This window comes from Tricharina praecox (assembly GCF_024521635.1).
Source record: "Tricharina praecox strain CBS 144465 chromosome Unknown BZA05scaffold_7, whole genome shotgun sequence".
Taxonomy (NCBI): domain Eukaryota; kingdom Fungi; phylum Ascomycota; class Pezizomycetes; order Pezizales; family Pyronemataceae; genus Tricharina; species Tricharina praecox.
Genome location: NW_026250409.1, coordinates 594,816 through 615,347, shown reverse-complemented (window position 1 = coordinate 615,347; position 20,532 = coordinate 594,816). Strand labels below are relative to the sequence as shown.

Sequence of the window (20,532 nt, the reverse complement as noted above, 5' to 3'; positions counted from 1 at the left end):
CTATTCCGAAGAGCTCACCATTCTCTCACCCTTTTCCGGGATGGTCGATCTCCCGGTGTCGCCTGTGGAACCGCTGGCCATAGCATTCTCACTCGGCGATCCCGCGACACGGTTTCAACATCTTCCACCGATCCAACTCAAGTTTGATCTTCCCGAAGCGTATCCCCTCGAAGCTCCACCAGTGATTGAACTCACCACCTCACCGGCGTGGCTGCCGACCGAAAAGCTTGAGGTGCTTAAAAAGGAATGTCTTGGACTGTGGGAAGAGTATGGCCATGGCCAGGTGGTGTTCGCTATCATCGACCATGTGCAACAGCGTATTGAGCGGGGTCTAGGTATAAGTGGAGCACTGCTGGTTCCGGCCGAGCTGCAGGAGGAACTTGTTGCCTTTAACCAGGAGACGAAGCGGAAAAAGTTTGACCAGGAGACTTATGACTGCGGGATATGTCTGGAGCCGAAGAAGGGAGTGCTTTGCCACCAGCTGCGGTCCTGTATACATGTTTTTTGTCGGCCGTGTTTACGAGTCAGTGGGATTGCCTACGATGTGGAAGAGATCGCCCAGCTCACTTGGTGCATAGGACTATTACACCAACCTCATCACTGAAGGGGATGTATCTTCCGTCCGATGTTCCGACCCGTCTTGCGTGAAGACTGCCACGAGACAGCAAGTGGCTCCTGCAGCTCCCCTTCAGGAAGAAGTCAACGAGACACCGAATCAGCGAATGCTCTCGTCGCTCCCTCCAACTTTACCGCCCGAGGAGCTCCTCGACATCGGGATAGCGCCCGACATGGTGACGCGGGTACTCAGTTCTGAAGAAAAAGAAGGCTTTGGCCGCCGACCCGAAGACAATTTACTGTCCCCGACAATGGTGCCAAGCTCCATCGCGGGCGTCGGTGGAGAATGTAGAGGCTTCGATGAAGATTAGTGGGAATGATTATTGGCTGCCAGACCGCAATGCAGTCCCACAACCGATTGAAGAGCATGTGTACGAGGCGGACAGCAAGAAAAAGGTGAAAGAAACGGTCTCACCGTTAAAAGAAAAGCTCCAGGTGTGCTCGACTTGCTCGTTGGCATTTTGTTCGAAGTGTTTGGGTAAGTTCTCCATGCATAGTACCGGTTATCGCTATCAAACTGACACCTCCGAAAGCATCATGGCACGGCGATTTTCAGATCTGCAAGCCTGCTGATGGTACATTGACGGAGGAGGAACTTGCGAACGAGAAATTCCTCCGGGAAAACACCACACCATGTCCAACGTGAGCACACCACACCCTCGTCAAACTTCACTAACCGAAGCCTGCGCAGTTGCGAGACCCCCGTTCTTAAGAGCCATGGATGCAATCATATGATCTGTACCTGTGCCACGCACTTTTGCTTTCTTTGCTCGGCATACCTGCCGGCTGAAAATCCTTACTTTCATTACAATACCATCGGCACCGACTGCTACCAGCGATTGTGGGAGGGCGAATCTGGGGATATCGAAAACCAGCGGTTGATTGAGGCGGGGGTAAGACCACTCGGATCTGAAGAAGAATAGGAATCAAAGGCTGAAGAAGAATACATAGCGTCCACCCGACGGAGAAGAAGAAGACGAAGACGAAGCACCAGAAGTACCGCAGCCGCAACCGCAGCCACGAAGGCTGCCACAACCACAACCACAACAACCGCGGCAGCAGCGACAGTTACCTGTGGTGGAAGACCTGATACGAGTGCTATTTGAAGACGACTCGGATTTGGAAGATGACCTAATACTAGCCTTCGACTCGGATCCAGAATCGGACGAGGAGTTGGTCGATTTTGACGATGTCCCGGATGGGCCTGCACCTGCACCTGCACCTCCTGCGAGAGGTAGGGGTGGTAGAGGGGCAGCAGGTTGGAGAGACGGAAGAGGTGAAGGAAGAGGCGGGGCAAGAGGCGGAGCAAGAGGCAGAGGACGAGATGGAGGAAGAGGCGGTGGTCGAGGTGGCGGCGAGAGAGGTAGAGGCGGTGCGCGAGGGGCAAGGGGCGATAGAGGCGGGAGGGTTGCTAGAGCAGGGCATGTCCCTTAAAACCTTAGTTTAGGACCACGAGCTCAATTTCTACTACGTGTGCATCGCAATTCCTTTCTATCAGACATATTTTCTTGTTTCCAGCGTTTTGTACAGTAGATAAGTGCGTGCACCTAAATGCCTTTGTAGAGTACACGATAGAGCGACTGCGTGGTAATATAGAGTACCGGTATTCATTAAAGACCAGAGTAAAAGACATGGGCTACCCTCTAGGTATATATGGGAATGGAACAAAAAATGTCCGGTGCGAGGATCGAACTCGCGATCTTCGGATTGCTACCACTGAGTGGAAGTCATACTGAAGCATATGAGACCGACGCTCTACCAACTGAGCCAACCAGACATGTGATAGTTTGTCTTGGCAATCATCGTCCTTGAACTAAAGTCATTTCATTACCACGGGTGACGCAGCCGATCGGTCCAGGGCCGAATGGCAGTTTCGCGGTTGAGCTTCACAGCATGTAGGACAAGAAGTCAAACTATTTTTCCCTTTCTCAAGCCAAGATCAGTGATAAGATCCGCCACCACCACCACTAACTGTGCGCTACACAGACTAGGTGTAAACATCCTTGCAGCGATCGAACCCCAACGACCTCCATCATCAACGAGTAAGCTCAACTTTAGCAACATCCCAATCACTCCACTGCGACAACCAACGAACCCGAGACCATCATGTTTCCGACCGCCACGCATGAAAGTAGAATTCACGAGCCTTATAAGCCTCTGGCGATAGAGTACCTGGGAACTCAGGAGGACGTATGTTTCCTTCTCTTCAACTTCACCGGCAGTGGGGCTCACATGTGTGCTTTTCTGCGTGTAGATGTACGCGGGCTCAACCGCTCTCCAATTGGGATTCCGGAATGCGTAACTGACTGATGGCTGTGCAGTAACACCATATACTCACATCTTTGGCGCAACAATCTGGTACCGTCCACTTCCTGGGCAGTGATTGGGAGCAGGCACAGCGGGTATTAACCAGTCTTTAGGTCGCCTCCTCCAAGCGACATAACTACCTCTTCGTTGCGCTCCGCAGCCATGTCCACGTGTACATACCTGTGTACCCGCGGCAGCGCTTGCCTGATATGCCCCACGCAATCTTGAAATCCCCCACGAAGATCCCAGTATCCCACCAGAGAGGCGACGACCCGAACGGGATCAACAGCTTGACGGTTGGGGAACTGGGGTGCGAGGAGGTACTGGTCTCCGCCCACGCAGATGGCGATGTCATGGTGTGGTACACGAAGGACTTGAAGCTCATGCTGCAGTACAATGTTGGCAGCAGTGCATGGGGTGTCGCGCTGCATAAGGAGCGCAGACGACTGGCTGTTAGTGCCAATAGTTGGAAGATTACGGTCTTTGAGCTTGCGGCTGGGGGAGACCAGGAGATGGGGGTTGGGAGTGATGAAGGCGGCGAAGTGGGCGGGGTAGCTGCCAGGGCGGACGAAGGTCCGAGGATGCCACACATCAAAATCCAGGGGAAGGACGAAGTAGTGGTAAATTGCAAGATTCTCGTGGGTGGACACTCCCACAACATTCCTAACGTGACCTTCATGGACGATGAGAGTGGACGGTGGCTAGCAAGCACATCGATCGACGGGACGGTGATCGTGTGGGATGTTGATACGCAGCAAGTGGTGGAGACAGGCGAATTTTTTGGCGCAGGGTAAGTCACATTCCGTTTCGACGAGAAACACCACTGGTTAATATCAATCCAAGGCCTAGGTGTTGGTCAGTCGCCTATCTGTCGCCACAGTCATTTAAACCCGTGAACAGCATGTACGAGGCGTTGGACAAAACCATGGATTCACCTTGTGGGAAAAGAAGTGTTCACCTCGAAGATCTGCCTCCCAAAACCAAAATTTCCTGGGCGATCACGATACCAACGGACTACTACGGTGGCTCACATTTGGTCACTGGGGGCACCGCCTGGGACATCACGCCTGCGTTGGAATCAATATATACTGGTTACCAGGGCGAAGGGCCGACGCCGATGTGGGGAAATATGCATCTATCCGAGGAATGTGTGGACAGCGAGGATGAGGATGAGGATGAGGAATATGACAGCAATGATGCTTCGACAGATCAATCGGAGAACGAGGATGAGGCCTCCGAAGAAGAGGGGAGTCCGGGGAGTCAAGGAGAGGAGCATTCGGAGCCTCCACCTCCCTTTGCTCTAGATGAAGATGCCATGTGGAGTGATTTGCAGGGGGAAAGGGATGAGAATGTGGTGGAAGTGAACCGGTCGGTTATTCCTCGGGGAAGAGGAGAAACAATTGCGGATGAAGAGAACGAAGAGGATGAGTGGGAAGAGGAGGAAGACGATGAAGATATAAACATCAACTCGCCGGTCTCCTCCCATCACTTCGACACCATCGGTTCAGCGGTACTCCCCCCAGGCTCTGGTAGCGAGTTCGTACCTTCGCCGCAAGTACCAAAGCCAGCAACTGAAGCACCCCGACCACCACTGGGCTTCCTCTTCACAACCACCGGCTGTAAAGCTGCTCTCTTCCCCACGCGCCATCTTTTCCCTGTCGTCTTCTGCAAGCGTCCAGCCTGCCAGGCCCCACCACCGACCGTACAGCACCGATATCTCGGCCACTTCGACCGCCTCAACATGGTCGTCTCTGTCCCAGAACTATCCCTTGTCGTAGCTGCCTCTCAGCAAGGAAGAGCTAGTATCTTCCGTCTTACTCGCTGTGGCGACGACTACGGCATGAGGCTCGACACCGTTCTACCACGTGACCGCGAAAGCGTGCTGCGTCCTGGCGAAGAAAGGGATGTGCCAATCCGCCCGGCCGCGCCATTAATAGGTATTACCGTTAGCCCCGTTCAAGGGCAGGGAGTGGAGACTGCTGGGGGAAGCGGGAGGAAGGAGCGGTCGAGGGGTGGTGGGTGGAGGGGAATGGAGACGGGCAGACGATGGAGACTTGTCATGGTATACATTGATGGCACAGTTTTGAGTTTCGAGTTGGGCAGGCAAGGTGAGTCGAAAGTGGGCGGTCTGCTGGGAAGGAAGGTTTGTATGGTTTGAAAGCTTCGTATTTGTCTGCTTGAGTTACCTACCTGGTACTTGCTTGTGTCGGAAGGGTGGTTTGGTTTGATCGACAGCTTTGTATCTGTCTGCTTGGGTGACTTGCTTGTGGCGGAAGGGTCACTGTAGGAAGGATTGCAGGAGGGGCGAATAGGAAAACTATGTCCAGATGTTCCAAAGGTTGGATTTCACGAGATGGGGATTGAGTTCGTCATGTTATCATCACTCCAGTGACTCCACTAGAGCCTCGTAGAGTACCGTATTCTTTACCAAGCTGACTTGACCTGGCCAATCTTGTCGTGATACCTGATCCAAACCGCCTCCTTATCAAGGAGGAATTCCAACACAGCTAATCACTGGGTATTATACGCCGGCAATTACAACAACAAGCCCAGGCTTCTCAGTTCACAGCCCGCCATCGCAATTCTCTCTTGTCTGTCCGGTGTACTCGAACAACGCACGCCCGTCTCGTACCTGTATCAATCAAACTCACCGGTATCACGCGCGGGTTCGTGCGATACCGTATCGTGTGATCATCCAACCACAGACGTACGTGCACGGGAAGGAAGAGCCAGCAAGAGCTACTTAGGAAACAAGCACATCTTCCTCCGGGCTCTTGGGCTTTCTTTGCCCCCTTGCCTACATATGTACAATAGAAACGCCGCTACAATCAGCAAAAACTACGGTAGTTACCATCCATTCTGCGCATTCGCTTACTCGAGGAGTCTATGGATACCAAACTGCCACCTCAACTGATGGAACGAAAAAATATGACAAACGTTCTTGCCAATCCCCCCCCCCCCCCTCCTACGCCGCCAGAGCAAAAGGATTGTGTCCGGTGCGAGGATCGAACTCGCGATCTTCGGATTACCGCCACTGAGTGGGAGTCATAACCTGAGATATGAGACCGACGCTCTACCAACTGAGCCAACCAGACTTGTACATCGCTCTTCATGCTAATGACAATATTGATTTTTGCCCCTCGCTTCCGCTCAGTTATCCCAAGAAAACCAACTCCATTAAGTACCAGCGCTGAAAACAGACAAAATCCCCAGATCATCACATAACCTGGATCATCACATAACCTGAGAAAAAACAATAACAATGCCAGCACATAAAGTAAAGGAAATACACGCAAAGGCTAAGGCTAAGGAAACGACCATTCTGTCCACACACACACACACACACACAGACACACACGAAAACGCAAACACCAACGTCTCAGCTTCAATCCCGATCCGATACAACTCCAAGGTAGTATACAACCCAGCCCTCACCCGCTAAGCAACGACAAAAAAAGGCCCCTTAAGAAGACCCTCCAACTGGGGGTTCACTCAAGCATATGCGGTGGAGGGGATTGGTAGTAGTTGTGGAGGTGGTTAGAAGTCTTCTGACTCCTGGAAAAACATGCTGAAGCAGATGATGGTGCCGTAGATAAGGAGGCCTCCGATGATCGACATAATCATAGCCGGCACTTTGATGATGTCGCAGTGGGCGAGCATGACGGGGAGCGCTGTGGGTTATGTCAGCAGAGCTTCAAGAGTACAGAAGAGAAGCGGGGCGACTTGGGATAGCGATATCCGCGCAGAGGGGATATATGCAGGCACCTGGAGTTGGCAAGACCCCACAGGCCTCCTACCGGGGTAGTCTGCGGGTCTTTCATGCTCTGGCTCGAAGATGCCCCCTCCGACGGACGCCGCCCCAACCCGTTCCGCCTACACGTAGGAAGCTAACTCACCAATACCCATGACCACCAAGAATCCCGTCATGAACCGCCCGAGGTCGATGAACCCGCTGCCGTTGCTCTCGTCGATGAAGTCATCGGGGTTTGCGCACCGTGAGCAGACGAAGTTCGGGAGAGGCGCGATCACGTAGGTCGCGACGACAAGTAGGGGGTAGTAGTTCGGGCCGAAGAGGGCAGAGGAGAGGATTACGAGGAGGAATCCGATCGCAAGAATCTGCAGCTTGCATGTTAGCGAGGTGGTGGGGAGAGTAGCTGTGGAAGGTGAAGACTTGCGAAGGACAGAGCGATTATTGTTTTTAATCCGGCCATGGCGGAGAGCTTGCGAGGTGGTGTCGGGAGCGGTTGTTGGGAGTAGGTTGTGGTTAGGGAGGGGACTTCGCGATGACGGTGGTCTGCAGTTGGCGTTGCGCGGCTTCTCTTCGGCGATGGGGTGGTAGGTAAGCGGGTTGGTGGTTGTCGTTTCAATGAGGCTGAGCGAGCTGGGGGGAAGCGTGGACTGGGAAGCGCCCAAGTGAGCTAAGACCATGGCACTGGGTTCACGAAGACGCAGACAAACTCAGTACTCTTGCAGATATCAAGAAACAAAATAAGCATGGAATTAAAGAACTCAGGTACAATGATAATTAAAACGAGGTTTCCTGCTGTGGATATAGAGATGTTGTTGTTCTCATCTAAGGACGTTAGTGCTGAATTCTGTGCTCCCTCCGGCGTAGTTTTCATCCCCAACAACTGAACTGAGCCGCAACCTTCAAGCTCTCGCAACTATCCCCCACCAAACCACCACCAGCATCTACGACCTCCAATTCCATCACCTTCCGCCCATCCAAACATCTCTCTAATCATCCACAAAGATGTTTCGGAACAACTACGACAACGACTCGGTCACCTTGTACGTTTCCCGGATTCCCTAATTCCCATAGTTGTCTACAGAGAACTGATTCGAATCCGGACTGGTAGCTCTCCCCAGGGCCGCATCTTCCAGGTCGAATATGCCCTAGAAGCCATCAAACAAGGTTCCGCCGCCGTTGGGCTGGTCAGCAAAACGCATGCGGTGCTCGTGGCTCTCAAGGTATGTACCTTCTCGGCCTCCTCCCTCCACCCCCGGTGCCGGCTTCGTCTCGCGGGTGTTAACAGAGCACCAGAGGAACGCCGAAGAGCTCGGTTCCTACCAGAAGAAGATCATCGGAATCGACGCCCATCTCGGAGTAGCCCTCGCCGGTCTCGCGCCCGACGCCCGCGTCCTCTCCAACTTCATGCGTCAGCAGTCCATGTCATCACGACTGCTCTACAACCGCCCGGTCCCCATCGCCCGCGTCGTCAATGCGATCGCCGACAAGGCGCAGGTTAATACACAGCACTACGGACGCAGGCCGTACGGTGTTGGACTACTGGTTGCCGGTGTCGATGAGACGGGCCCCCACCTCTGGGAGTTTCAGCCTTCCGGAATGGTGCTTGAGTACCGTGGCGCGGCGATCGGTGCCAGGAGCCAGAGTGCCAGGACATACCTGGAGAGGAATTTTGAGGGATTCGAGGATGCCAGTAGGGAGGAGCTGGTGCTGCATGGGTTGAGGGCGTTGAGGGATAGCTTGGCGCAGGATAAGGAGCTCACGACTGCCAACGTCTCATTGGCGATTGTGGGTAAGAATGAGAAGTTCAAGCTCTACGACGGTGACGAGGTTGCGGACTGGCTGGAGAAGTTGGGAAGCACACAGAGTAGCCGTGGTTCTAGAGGAACTGCTCCGGCTGCCCCTGCGGCGCCACCGGCGGAGAGTAGCGGGGATGCTGCTGGGGATTCGATGGAAGTTGATGCATAGAGGTCTGGGAGCTCGTTAGATATCAACTGGACAAAACAAAGGGATGGCGTTCACGATTCTTACGAGGTCACGGGGGCGGCATTTGGCAATCATAATGACTGAGGAAACCAGCTGTTCTGTTCTCTAAAACAAGACAAGGAAAAAGTGAACCAGATGGAGCAAACAAAATCATCCGGTACAATCTACTAAGAAACGCCGCAAAGCCGATGAAACCATTGGACACGTTTCTTTCTCAAACCTTCCCTTCACTCTTCCAATCCAAATCAAACCTTCCCTCCGCAGGCGTATAGTTTCTTATCGCCTCCTCCACCTCATCCACTGTCTTCGCCTCGACGATGATCCCTCTCAAATTCTCCTTGATGAAACCCTCCTCGATAGCCTTCGTGACCCAACCAAGCAGTCCATCATAGAACCCCCCGATGTTGAGCACCACCACCGGACAATCATGAATCCCCAACTGATTCCACGTAACTACCTCAAAGAACTCCTCCATCGTACCGAATCCACCAGGCATGACGACAAACGCTTTCGACAACCTCCCCATCATCGCCTTTCTCGCATGCATATCCTCCACGACGGTAGTAGTACCGTACTCACTCGCCGGCGCGATGACACCGCCCTGCTCGAACTTGATCAACGGCCGCGGAATAATCCCGTGGACGGAGGTGGGGCCGGAGAGGGAAACGAGCGTGCGCGAAACCGCGCCCATCAACCCCACTGTGCCGCCGCCGTAGACGAGGTTCCAGCTGTTCTTGTGGAAGAGAGCGGCGAGGTCGTAGGCCGCTTGCTGGTATTGCGGGGAGGCGCCGGGGTTGGCGCCGCAGAAGACGCAGACGGTGAAGGCGCCAGCGGCGCTGATGGTGGCAGCGGTAGAGGCCATTGTGTGTAGATATCGATGAAGGCGATTTGAGAGAGATGAGGAGCCCGAGATGAGTGCGTTCGTGTGGGATTTGAAGAGATGACGCAGGGAGTTGCGGGTGTTGAGTAGAATTAAGTAGAACTTCGAGCTCGGAGGTTGGCGGGGGAGCCTGAGCAACCCTCCTCTCCCCCTTCTACGTCATAGCTCTCACTCGGCTACCGCGCTTTTCCAAGTGCGGATTAGCGCGATATGCTATTCGTTGCTGTTCTTTCTTGGGGCGAGGCCATGGCTCGAATCAGCAGCGACTGCGTGGCAAAATTATGGTTCACCGACTCGGCGAGTCACCTACCGTGTCTTAAAGTTTCGGAACTCACGGCTCTTAACATAAATGCTGTTTTCACTCGTACGGAACCGTCCGTCCTCAGAATCAGGGCAGCTGGTTACCGTCCAGCTCCAGAATTCCGGCTGATTTCTCTCTCCAAGGTAAGTAATCGCGGTTCAATACCGAGTCAGGAGGTAGGTATTGGTGCAATCCTGGTTTCATTGTCATTCCGTCCACAGCAGCATCCTCACACATGATCACCAGTACTACCCAAAGACAGCAAATATATGAGACTCGCTCAATACAAGGAGCAGCCTGGTACACAAACACCTCGAGCGTTTGTTTTTTCCCCCGTTTTCACGTCGAGTGTCTCGTTGCGGGGGCTCTGCGTGTACGTATCTTCCCAAACGGTCATAGCATGCTTCTTCTCCTGGACGGGATCTCATAACTGCCATGGAGCTGTTGGTACTCTGTTAGAGAAATGGAAGAGACATTACTATTCGAGGCGGCTCGAGAAGATCTCAGGTGTGTATGATTCACCCAAAGCCCGTCTCAACGAGTAGAAGGAGGAGGAGGAGGAGGAAGTATCGAGGGCCATGGTGTATTAATTGCTCTGCCATATCATCAATGGAGGAATTGGTTGAGATGAAGGGTAGATCCATATCTGTGAGATGGAAGCCTTACCATGTCTGGCGCATTATCACAAAACCATAACATCCTAAACAAAAAACAAACCCGCAACCAATCCGGAAAACACCAGTCGAGGATAACACTCTGCAAGAATCCATCCAGACTGGCTCCGCCCAAAGCGTGTCCCAGTTCTCCGTGATCACGCATTCAGGCTCCTACTAGAATGGTCCGAGGCTGTGTTGATCACCGAGGCTCGTAAACGGATCCCCTCTTGCCTAAGCACAGCCACAAGACTTTCTCCATAACTTCATGATGTGGCCGCGCAAACGGTCAGTGGTCTCGCTGGTGGTCTTGAAGACACACCTACATAGTTTCCCATCTCCGAGTCCCAAGACTTGTGATACCTAATTGCAAACAATGCCATCAGACGGAGCACCCATGATTATTGGTGGTAGTTAGTAGTCTTGTGGATTGAGCCATCTTGAGCCCACTCGAAAGGCGAGATGGTCGACCTGATCATCGTAAATTTGAACGGATAGGGTGGAGATTCCATAGGGCTTTTGGGGGCGATAGTCAAACTTCGACATCATTAGAGAAATCAAGTATAGTACGTGTATACTTACCTGGTACATGCCGGTAGGCATCGTAAAGCCTGCCTCGTGTCTTGACTGAATGAGCTCCGGACATATATGGAACGGTTGTTAACGGTGGTGAACCTAGATACAGAGATGAGATAAGAAGATGATTTCTCGAGCGGTCGTGAACAGCACCCCTTAGGTCTTAGCTTGTAACCTTGGGTTCGGGAATTCTCACGAGGTACATGTATTCAAATGTTCGAAGTCCAAAGTTTCCCAATTTGGACTAGTAAAGGCTTGGTTCCCCAGGGCCGTCCGACCCTTGCACATCTGGAACAGGAGTTGAGTCGTAAAAGTGCCTTCTCGTCCTCCATGCTCACGTTTCGACAGAGTCAGGCCACATATCGAAACCTCTACGACAATATTTCAATATGGCCACTCCAGCACCAAGAGGTGCTCAGGCCCCTGCACAGCAGTCCAGCTTCATGGTATGCTCTATTCCACGATGCCCATCCGTTTCCGCAATTCATCCCAGGCTTGAAGGTCACTGTTGCTTACTCTTGTACAGGACAACATCCGACCCGCTATCAACGGTATTCTAATCTTCTTCGTCGTCCAAAGCGCAATTAGTAGCTTCCCCCTCTCCCGGTTGATTCTTGGTTGGATTCTGACATCCCGTCGCAGAGTACTTCTCACCCGCTGCCCAGACCACGACGAAAGTCGACCAGACGACCGGCGCGGTCATTTCCTCACCCCCCGCCGGAAACTTCGAGAATCGCTACTACTCGCAAGATGTTGACAACTACCTCCACATCCCCGATCAGGTCTCGCCTATCTGGGGCGAAGGCACATCCATGGACATGAGCATCTACCTTTCCGAGGACTTCAACCTGCCACAGTTGTCGCATCCCAAGATGCAGGAGAATCTGGTCTTCAGTGAGAAGGACATCAAAATGGGCGATTGGAACGAGAAGCGGTCGATGGCGGTTGATGTCAACTTCTCCGAGTCGGTGCAGCACAACGGAACATTGTTCGCGCATATCTTTGTGGCGAAAAATGGCGCGGAAATGGATCCGTACGCCCACGGATACGACCCGACGCAGAGCTACAAGGTCATCAAGCTACTCACTCGGTACCACCAAAAGAAGAAGGTTGTCAAAACTAAGAAGCTTATCGGTGGCACGGAGGAGGATTCTGCCGACGATGAGGAGATCGCCGCCACGACCCCCGAAGGAAGGCCCATAATCACCAGCTACTGGCACTCGAACCTCACGTTGAACTTGGTTGGAGACGGCGGCGTACTGCATTACAAGACCCTTCCGGTTCCGCTGAGGCAGCATGTTGTCCTTGAGCAGACTGGTGCCAGGGAGAAGACCGGACGCAATGGATGGTACTACCCTATCATCTACCCCAATGAGTTCTGGCTGCTGCGGGACCACATGGTGGAGCTCAACAGCACTGTCAAGACGCTGCCGCTGTACATTGACATTACTCCTGTCTCGTTCTGGAAATTCCAGATCATTTCGTCGATGGACTTTTCGTTCAAGCAGTCCGCGGCCAATCCCAACACAGCACTTGGCCAGAGCGCCTCAACTGGAGCCGAACTCGAGGAGTTCAAGCGTGTCCTGATTGAGACCAACATCTACCTTCTGGGCACCACTGCTATCGTCTCGCTGTTGCACACCGTATTCGAGATGCTCGCGTTCAAGAACGATATCTCGCATTGGCGCAACAAGAAGGATAACGTCGGTATCTCCGTTCGCACGATCCTTGCCAACGTCTTCATGCAAGCCGTTATCTTCCTGTACCTCCTCGACAATTCCGACGGTACCAGCTGGATGATCCTCTTCGGCCAAGGTTTCGGAATCCTCCTCGAGGCGTGGAAGATCACCCGCATGGTCGACGTTAAGGTCCTCCCCACTCCCCCTGGATCACTGCTTCCCTACAAGATCTCTTTCGAGGACAAGCACAAGCTCTCTCAGCTCGAGAAGGAGACCAAGGAGTACGACGAGGAGGCGTTCAAGTACCTCTACTGGGTCGCGGTCCCCCTACTCGCAGCGTACGCCGTCTACAGCGTTCTATACGACACTCACAAGTCCTGGTATTCTTTCATCATCACTACGCTCGTCGGCAGTGTCTACGCCTACGGATTCCTGATGATGGTGCCGAGTCTGTACATCAACTACAAACTCAAGAGTGTTGCACACATGCCGCGCAAGACCATGGTCTACAAGCTGCTGAACACGTAATTCTACCTCCTCCTCTCTTCCCTTGCGCCTTATTAACAAAACATAGTTTCATCGACGACCTCTTCGCCTTCACAATCAAGATGCCCACACTCCATCGTCTTGCTACACTGCGCGACGACGTCATCTACTTCATCGCACTGTACCAGAGCTGGGTGTACCGTGTCGACCACCGAAGAGTCAACGAGTTCGGACAGGGAGGTGAGGACGGCGAGGAGGAGGAGAAGAAGGAGATTGAAGGTGCGGAAACCGTTGTTAAGGAGAAGAAGAAGGCCGTTGCTGTGTCCAGCGGAGCGGATAAGAAAAAGACGGGCGCCACGAAACGGCGTTAAATAGATGTTGATGGCGGTTGGTATGAGTTGGATGATGACCTAAGTACTTAGCTCGTGTTGTTTTCATATTGAAGCGATTGATAGCAATGATGATTTGCTTTTGAACAAAGAGGCTCTAGTAATTCATACTGAGAGTCCTAAAAACATGAGACAAGAAGCGACGTGATGAATTATTCGGTTGAGGTGGTCTATGATCTATGGTCTATGTGATGAATCAGAGAATGAACAAGATGAACAAGATAAGAATAGAATAGAAACAACAGAAAAACAGTTCAACGTTGACCCTCCGCATCGGGTCCGATCATGGCCACACCCTCGTAACACCAGGTCCCTCCACTCCACCGTTCAAAGCCATACAAAAATGACTTCAGTGCCACGCTCCCTCAACTCGACACCAAGTCTGGTTGGCTCAGTTGGTAGAGCGTCGGTCTCATATCTCTCACAATATGACTTCCACCCAGTGGTAGCAATCCGAAGATCGCGAGTTCGATCCTCGCACCGGACATTTTATTTTGCCAACTCGTGAGAGTTGGCACTGTTTGTCTTTTATTCCGGGGGAAGAGGTGGGAAATTGTCACGATTGGGCTGTGAGGGGAAGGAATGTTCAAGCAGAAGTCGTGAAGCGTATATATATAAACGGCGGCGTTTTTATGGGGATCACACTGGTTCAAGGCCAATATAGTAAGGCTCGCACCACCGACAGCTTGTCTCGTAATGACTCGTGAGGCTACCAGTGCATAGACGAGTCCAGAGAGGGGTTTCCACCTATTCGAGCATAGAGGCCAAGAGAGGGGGAGAAATGCGCCGAGTGCGTGAGGTCGGTCGTTGAGGACGTCTTTTATGGATCGATTCCCCTCATTCACGATCACTCACACCGTCGCACACCTACCGTATTCGCTGCTTACCGTCCGAACACTAGCTCTATCTGCTCGCCCACAAGAGCCGTCAGCTTCCAAGCCAAAAAGTTCAAATACCTAGGTCCTCCAGTGCTATCCATCAGAGCATCCTACAAACCCATGGTACCGTATGTTGTTCGGCTTCGGCCACAAGTACAACGGTGGCTCAGGCGATGGTGCCAGTGGGTGCTGAAGGGGAGGTTGATGTTGCGTGGGATCAAGGCTGTGTGGGTGTTCAATTATTTCCCCACGACATTACGCCAATCTTTTAGCAATCTACTGGCGAAGAGCGGAATATGAAACGATGGAACCAGATTTCGTCCCTGTTCAATTCCGGCGCCATTGTTGATGCATCGGAGCAGAACGAAGCGATGCCTTACGAATGTATGTCCATAAGTACTTGGAAGAACGTAAGAACAACGCGTGGGACTGAAGTTGAAGCTGAGCATATCCACACGCAGCTTCGAGGTGGATTGTACCTCCAACCCAAAGCCTGAACGGGGGCGAATATGCTGCATCAAAGATACATTTATGGAGATACAGCTCGAATGTCCGCCGAAAGAAGGACGTCGGTATGATTCAGTGGGTTATACCTGATCATGCGAGTGGCCGTCGTGAATGTACTCGTCACCAAAAAGCATACTCTTCCACTGACCAAAGACTTGGTGGAGGGAGGGGTGGATACCATCAGAATGGATGGATGGATGTTCGCCTGCCCTTAGTTATTGTTGTGACAGCTCTTGGAACTCCATAGGAGTCACACTAGTACACTACAGCACTACTGTCACTTGGCTCTTGTGCTAGCTTTAGCCCTAAGCCCTTAGCCCTAGAAGCGGCCAAAAATCTCGCACTAGCGCATTGCACCCAGTATAAAACCAGCGCTCCCCTCTCCCCTTCTTTTTTTCTCTTTAGCTCTCTTTGGTACGTGTTCCATACCCGCAACTATCAACCTCGAATCACCTGCTAATAATTCCCTTTACAGCCTTTTGGCTTAGATCAAGTGTAGTATCTGTTCTTTTCAGTTTAATATCTGAAATCCGATAATATATCGGTTCTAATATTAATCTTATTTTTGAAGTTCGGGAGTTGGCCGCTGTGCTTGCGCATGTCGACTCCCACTGTGTCACCAGTATCACACTGCCTCTGGTTGATGCGAAAAAAGAATTGTTTTCATTGTCACCCTGGTCTCTGTACGAGGGCACAATGAAGATTTATGACAGGCGCGAAGAGAAATGTCGAAGTGTCCCATTGTTTGGCGCTTGGAAAGATGGTGCTAGGAAATAGAGTGCGGTAGTTGCATGTCCGCAATCAATGAAATCAGCGCTGTCAAATAAGATTATCTGTTATGAGTGAAATTTCTGGCTCCCTTCGCTGCGAGTGCATCAGCTTACATATGAGCAGAGCTCGAGCCTCTACATAATATCACACCAGAGCACGCACGAGCCTACCACGGCTTGTTTCACTTTTTGGAGCCCAACATAACAGCACTGGCCCAGAATCAACATGCGTGACGGATGTGTAGTCATTCCCATATGGTCTCGTGAATCCTCCTATGACTATCCCGTGCGCCTACGCTTGCGGTCTCATCTACCTACAGCATTGTACGGCGAAACGACGACCACTGCATAGGATCTCACTCCCTCACCCTGTGGACTCGGAAACTCTCCTTCCCCGGGTATGGCGACTCGCCCCGTCTTGACCGCTTCCCCACCAATGAGACGTACCACTTCACGGACCGCTCCCGGTGCTCCGTCTCGATGCTCACTCGAGCTCCGATCTCAGAGGAAATGGATTGACCGCGGTCGTTGTGCTGCATACATGCCCTCCGGATACCATCGGGCGGATGCAGACTCGTCACTTCTTGGACTTTCGGGAGTTTGAAGTTCTTGGGAACATGGCTTAGGAATGATATTACGGTAGTAAACTGCTGCTCTCGCTGCTCATCGTCACGGTCCAGCTCGCGGAGAGCTCTGGAACTTGGAGGGCAACCTGATGACTCAGGTAACTTTGTCGACGCTGGAGCAGACGATCAGATCACTCTGGATAATCCAAACGCTCATCGACACGTCGACATGGAACTATGATGGTATGATACGGTAGTTTCAGAAAATTTTCTTCGTCTCGTGAATCACTTGTCACCAACACAGACATCAAACCGATAATACCCTATTAGGAAGGTTCTGGTGGTGAAGTGCGCACTTCGAATGCTGGTGACCTGGGGGTCCAAATGAGAGTTGGTGGGTGTATACCTAAGTAGTAGTGACGAAGTGGAGGTTTTGGGGACCGCCACCATCTGGCATCCGGACTCTGAAGACTCGAGAGTGAGCATTATCGTGGTGGATAGTGTCAAAAAAAGTTGTTCCCCCTGGCCTGGTGTTTGTATTAACTAATCGGCGTGTTTATTTACAGTTTTCAAGTGCGCACTTGCTCTGCGCCTACATAATAGTACAGCCTCCAAGTTGCACGTCAACTCGCACTTCAGGTGCTAATAGTGTGCCTTGGCAGGAAGTGCGCACTTCACCAGCAGAACCTCCCCAATAGGGTGATATCAACATCGGTCTGATGTCTGTATTGGTGATAAGAAAGAAGTGGTTCACAAGACGAAGAAAATTTTCAACCATGCTATATAGCCGAGTTATCCGCAGGGCTCACTACGGTAGAGTAGCTATCCTTCTGCCACCGAGAGAATCACAATTTGCATACATAGCCACAACAGAGAAGTTGATGGTAGCCCGGAGACGTGATGTCATTAAGCCAGACGAAAACTGGCTGTGTCTGATGATTTTCATGTGCAGAGAAAAACCCGAATGTCCCAGAACCCGCCGTGGTAGAGTAGGCATAGTGGTGTCTGATGAATTTTGCCCGCTGAGCCAGCCAACCGGTATCTGTAGATTTGATATGGATTTGCCTATATACTCATAGATATATCTACTACTTGGGCTACATAGCCCAGTTACCCGAGAAAAATTCTTACCATGGTTCGGCCAGTTGGTAGAGTAGATCCGGCCCGTAATAATTCATTCACGGGCCGCCTGTCTACTAGAGTAGAGTACAGTGGTATAGATAGGCCGGGCCATTTATAGACCGGTCTTTTCTAACTACCACTGGGTTAGAACAACACTAGGAAAGACAAATTCCGCTCCCTACTCTGCCTCGCACTCTGCCTCTTCATCAGGAGATGCTATGAAGGAGGGTGTGGGAAGGAAGCCCAAAACAGCATGACTGTACTGCTCCTCTGCTCGAGGTCTCTGATCTTGTAGGTATGTACCTATGTACATAAAAAATTTGCGATGACAGGCTTCTCCGGTCCAGATAGTTCCGGACCGAGTGATCTCCCAGCTAACCTCCGCTTGTTGGATGGAGTGATCTTCATACCACCACGACAACACCAGTCGTCCGAGATGGATGGCGAGGGCTTGGTGCCATGTCATTGCCAGCGCTACCATGTGGGTATGTAACTCGTCGATACCGTGAAGCGCCGGATGTGGAGCGGTATAGGTAGTTGAAGGCTAAATGAACAAGCAGGCACGATTCGTAGTCGCGAGATTCATATCTAGGAGATCAAAGCTGCGGGGGCCAGATTTGTATGTACATAGCCCAAGCGGATCATATTTAGGTAGGAGACATCACTGCGGTGTTATGAGCAGTGGCTATGTGTGTATTGTACAAATCAATAACAGGTGACCACTCCGCTGGACAAATCCACGGGTATTCGGACAGGCCACTAGGTATATAGAGTACCAAAGCCAGTCCATCGGAATACTAGTGGTACTATAGACACTTCCTATTTGAAATAGTTACCAGCAGTTAGGCCTCAGTTCGGGTTTTTCTCTGCTCCACTTCGTCGCTGCACCTGGCACCAACCCTCATTCGGACCCCGCCCCCTCGTCACCAGCATTCGAAAAACTTTGAAGTGCGCACTTTCACCGGCAGATCCTCCCTACTAAATAGCGGGATCGCTGCTTTCATACCATCTAGCATCTCTACCGATCATGTGACTGCGATGGTGGCGTACGTATCATACGGTTCGGACTTCAATTCGTCCGTGTTGAATATCGGTTGCTAATAAACCATGTCTCGATTCTCGGCACTGTAGATCTACAGACTACCAAGCCTACATACATACAGGCATATGTACAGTGACTCACTCAACTACTGTAGGCTCGTGTTGAGGGAGACGTCTACTCGATGTACTCTAACCTCGGAAATACAACGACAAACCGCATGTTTTTTTTGGCTCCTTCATGAATGCAATGGTGAACCTCGTTTTTTCTGTTTCTTCATTGGTAGATGGAAAGATGAACCTTTTTCTTCTGTTTAACAATTATTGTATCCGGCCTTATCAGATCATGGCAGTTACAGATCCTGTTCCTCCCAGCAAAGATGAACTTCAAGTCCACAGTCCCAACTGCAAGTCGCCAAGATTCGAGTGATCTACCATGCTCCGGTGGGAAAGTCTATCTATAGCCCGCCACGACACATCACTCTGGAGTAGGGATACCGGCCGTAACGTTACAGTATCTGTTGGCGGCCTTATACCCGCGCACTGATCTGCCCAGCCAACGAGGCTATGCTCACCCAGAGCATCTCCAACCCTCAACGATCATGTGTTTTATGTAACGCCTGGCAGACTACGTAGCCCCCTCCCCATGAATGGTCAGGCAACACTGAAAAAATACGAAGATACCTACCTAAGCCACAACCCGTGCCCAATCCCAATGCTGGCCCATATGCATACAAAAAGCTCGCCGAATCCCTTTCCAAAAACCTCCTCCTCCGTACACTCCTACATACCATACCCAACTGTCAACCCATCGAAAGCAGTAAAATAAATCCAACACCATCACCAGAAATGTCTCAACCAATGACAGGCGGTGACAGTGCCTCGAGCCCACTGCTCCCCACCACCTCCGACCACGCAAACCTCACCCCGCTGAACCCCGTGACGGCCCGAGACCTGCTGCAATGGCTGCGCGTTAACCGGCTCGTCGACACGCACACTATCCCGACCGGCGTCCTGCGCTCGGCCATCCACTCAGCCGGGCCAGCATCCGACGACCCCGACAAAGGGCACTGCGCGAAGGTACCCCTCCGCTCTTCCTCCGTCCACCACTCTCCCGCCCCCGCTGACATGATCTTGTGTTCTACCAGAAACGCAGGACCATCGCCTGCCTGATGATCACCGCAATCGCCATCAACACGCTCCTCACCATCGTGCTGTTCGGCGTGCAGCAGGGCCACCGCCGCTGGCGCGGGAATCCGCTTGGCATCTATGCGTTTGTCGTGTCGATGCTGCTGTTCCTAAGCACCCTGCTAGCCGCTGTGTTCATGTGCGGACTCAAGAAGGGACGGAAGACGGCGTATGAGGGGAATGGAAATATTGCGCTTGGTGGGGAGGAGAGCTTGAGGTTCTAGACGGTGCTGGTGGCGCACGTTTGCTCGCCTTGCCTTGCTGGCTGGATGGATGGCTGGCTGGATGGCTATAAAAGTTATTTGCTTCTCTGCTTTTCTGTTATGTACAACAAAAAAATCATTATCGGTTTTCGTACGAAATAATTAATAGTCCCTACTACATAACACACTAACCGTCCTCTACTGTGCTGTGCCCAAAGCCCGACGGACTACGGTACCCATCAGTGACTATACCCGACCGACCCATTCGCGAACTCGCGAACTCGGTCCTTCCCGGTCTCGATTTACGGGCTGTGTAGCGTACTTGTTGATCCAAGTTGATCAACAAATTTCAAACACCAGTATGTACATACAACTTGCAGCAGTGCCTCCCACCCCAAGGTTCAAGCCCAGGGTTCACGCCCCAAGGTTCAAGAAGGCCGCCGATCCGGAGCCGGTATCGGTACATAACTGGCTGCCGTATCAAGATACCGGTACTGGTACTCTACGTGGATCAGATCATCAGGAGGCTAAGCATGGCTATGCATGGATTTGCCTGTGGCATAGCCCACACACCTTTCCCCCGCAATCAAGCCAAAATTCAAATAAACGTATGATGTTTTTCATCCCCGCGGTTTCGAGG

General features: G+C 51.9%; 8 protein-coding genes and 3 non-coding genes across 11 annotated transcripts; 7 read left to right on the top strand and 4 right to left on the bottom strand.

Moving 5' to 3' along the window:
• Positions 1 to 40: 40 nt before the first annotated feature.
• Positions 41 to 1,538, top strand: BZA05DRAFT_424770 (uncharacterized protein; the record flags this gene model as incomplete). Its single annotated transcript, XM_051485928.1, has 5 exons — positions 41 to 523; positions 817 to 925; positions 962 to 1,093; positions 1,149 to 1,257; positions 1,307 to 1,538. The coding sequence occupies 5 exons, from the start codon at positions 41 to 43 to the stop codon at positions 1,536 to 1,538; spliced, it is 1,065 nt and encodes a 354-aa protein (XP_051341168.1).
• Positions 1,539 to 2,287: 749 nt separating this feature from the next.
• Positions 2,288 to 2,392, bottom strand: BZA05DRAFT_t110. Its single transcript has one exon. It is a non-coding gene; the product is annotated as a tRNA-Met (tRNA).
• A 156-nt stretch (positions 2,393 to 2,548) lies between these two features.
• BZA05DRAFT_392350 (uncharacterized protein) lies at positions 2,549 to 5,354 on the top strand. Its single transcript, XM_051483086.1, has 4 exons — positions 2,549 to 2,849; positions 2,937 to 2,973; positions 3,036 to 3,712; positions 3,766 to 5,354. The coding sequence occupies exons 1-4, from the start codon at positions 2,722 to 2,724 to the stop codon at positions 5,078 to 5,080; spliced, it is 2,157 nt and encodes a 718-aa protein (XP_051341167.1). The 5' UTR covers positions 2,549 to 2,721; the 3' UTR covers positions 5,081 to 5,354.
• Positions 5,355 to 5,912: 558 nt separating this feature from the next.
• Positions 5,913 to 6,017, bottom strand: BZA05DRAFT_t109. The gene has a single exon. It is a non-coding gene; the product is annotated as a tRNA-Met (tRNA).
• A 442-nt stretch (positions 6,018 to 6,459) lies between these two features.
• Positions 6,460 to 7,133, bottom strand: BZA05DRAFT_424769 (vacuolar protein sorting 55; the record flags this gene model as incomplete). Its single annotated transcript, XM_051485927.1, has 3 exons — positions 6,460 to 6,593; positions 6,819 to 7,038; positions 7,098 to 7,133. 3 exons carry the CDS (start codon positions 7,131 to 7,133, stop codon positions 6,460 to 6,462), a joined length of 390 nt encoding a protein of 129 aa, XP_051341166.1.
• A 266-nt stretch (positions 7,134 to 7,399) lies between these two features.
• BZA05DRAFT_350642 (nucleophile aminohydrolase) lies at positions 7,400 to 8,743 on the top strand. The gene is made up of 4 exons (XM_051481284.1): positions 7,400 to 7,435; positions 7,538 to 7,713; positions 7,782 to 7,893; positions 7,967 to 8,743. Exons 2-4 carry the CDS (start codon positions 7,676 to 7,678, stop codon positions 8,636 to 8,638), a joined length of 822 nt encoding a protein of 273 aa, XP_051341165.1. The 5' UTR covers positions 7,400 to 7,435; positions 7,538 to 7,675; the 3' UTR covers positions 8,639 to 8,743.
• BZA05DRAFT_392342 (uncharacterized protein) lies at positions 8,744 to 9,646 on the bottom strand. Its single transcript, XM_051483085.1, has one exon. The coding sequence runs from the start codon at positions 9,516 to 9,518 to the stop codon at positions 8,871 to 8,873; it is 648 nt and encodes a 215-aa protein (XP_051341164.1). The 5' UTR covers positions 9,519 to 9,646; the 3' UTR covers positions 8,744 to 8,870.
• BZA05DRAFT_392341 (uncharacterized protein) lies at positions 9,647 to 10,173 on the top strand. The gene has a single exon (XM_051483084.1). It carries the CDS (start codon positions 9,747 to 9,749, stop codon positions 10,074 to 10,076), a length of 330 nt encoding a protein of 109 aa, XP_051341163.1. The 5' UTR covers positions 9,647 to 9,746; the 3' UTR covers positions 10,077 to 10,173.
• Positions 10,174 to 11,388: 1,215 nt separating this feature from the next.
• BZA05DRAFT_350636 (cleft lip and palate transmembrane protein 1-domain-containing protein) lies at positions 11,389 to 13,747 on the top strand. The gene is made up of 4 exons (XM_051481283.1): positions 11,389 to 11,512; positions 11,593 to 11,653; positions 11,709 to 13,269; positions 13,320 to 13,747. Exons 1-4 carry the CDS (start codon positions 11,456 to 11,458, stop codon positions 13,600 to 13,602), a joined length of 1,962 nt encoding a protein of 653 aa, XP_051341162.1. The 5' UTR covers positions 11,389 to 11,455; the 3' UTR covers positions 13,603 to 13,747.
• Positions 13,748 to 14,000: 253 nt separating this feature from the next.
• On the top strand, positions 14,001 to 14,107 carry BZA05DRAFT_t123. The gene has a single exon. It is a non-coding gene; the product is annotated as a tRNA-Met (tRNA).
• Positions 14,108 to 19,250: 5,143 nt separating this feature from the next.
• Positions 19,251 to 20,067, top strand: BZA05DRAFT_392336 (uncharacterized protein). The gene is made up of 2 exons (XM_051483083.1): positions 19,251 to 19,581; positions 19,650 to 20,067. The coding sequence occupies exons 1-2, from the start codon at positions 19,351 to 19,353 to the stop codon at positions 19,911 to 19,913; spliced, it is 495 nt and encodes a 164-aa protein (XP_051341161.1). The 5' UTR covers positions 19,251 to 19,350; the 3' UTR covers positions 19,914 to 20,067.
• Positions 20,068 to 20,532: the final 465 nt, after the last annotated feature.

Bases quoted from the DNA above. Each gene is read 5' to 3' on its own strand.
- BZA05DRAFT_392350 (XM_051483086.1), top strand. From the start codon at position 2,722: ATGTTTCCGACCGCCACGCATGAAAGTAGAATTCACGAGCCTTATAAG. The intron at 2,850-2,936 runs GTGTGCTTTTCT...ATGGCTGTGCAG, and splicing joins ACCGGCAGTGGGGCTCACAT to TAACACCATATACTCACATC. The intron at 2,974-3,035 runs GTACCGTCCACT...ACCAGTCTTTAG, and splicing joins ATCTTTGGCGCAACAATCTG to GTCGCCTCCTCCAAGCGACA.
- BZA05DRAFT_350642 (XM_051481284.1), top strand. From the start codon at position 7,676: ATGTTTCGGAACAACTACGACAACGACTCGGTCACCTT. The intron at 7,714-7,781 runs GTACGTTTCCCG...CCGGACTGGTAG, and splicing joins GACAACGACTCGGTCACCTT to CTCTCCCCAGGGCCGCATCT. The intron at 7,894-7,966 runs GTATGTACCTTC...ACAGAGCACCAG, and splicing joins CGGTGCTCGTGGCTCTCAAG to AGGAACGCCGAAGAGCTCGG.
- BZA05DRAFT_392342 (XM_051483085.1), bottom strand. From the start codon at position 9,518: ATGGCCTCTACCGCTGCCACCATCAGCGCCGCTGGCGCCTTCACCGTC.
- BZA05DRAFT_392341 (XM_051483084.1), top strand. From the start codon at position 9,747: ATGCTATTCGTTGCTGTTCTTTCTTGGGGCGAGGCCATGGCTCGAATC.
- BZA05DRAFT_350636 (XM_051481283.1), top strand. From the start codon at position 11,456: ATGGCCACTCCAGCACCAAGAGGTGCTCAGGCCCCTGCACAGCAGTCC. The intron at 11,513-11,592 runs GTATGCTCTATT...ACTCTTGTACAG, and splicing joins CACAGCAGTCCAGCTTCATG to GACAACATCCGACCCGCTAT. The intron at 11,654-11,708 runs GTAGCTTCCCCC...ATCCCGTCGCAG, and splicing joins CGTCGTCCAAAGCGCAATTA to AGTACTTCTCACCCGCTGCC.
- BZA05DRAFT_392336 (XM_051483083.1), top strand. From the start codon at position 19,351: ATGTCTCAACCAATGACAGGCGGTGACAGTGCCTCGAGCCCACTGCTC. The intron at 19,582-19,649 runs GTACCCCTCCGC...GTGTTCTACCAG, and splicing joins ACAAAGGGCACTGCGCGAAG to AAACGCAGGACCATCGCCTG.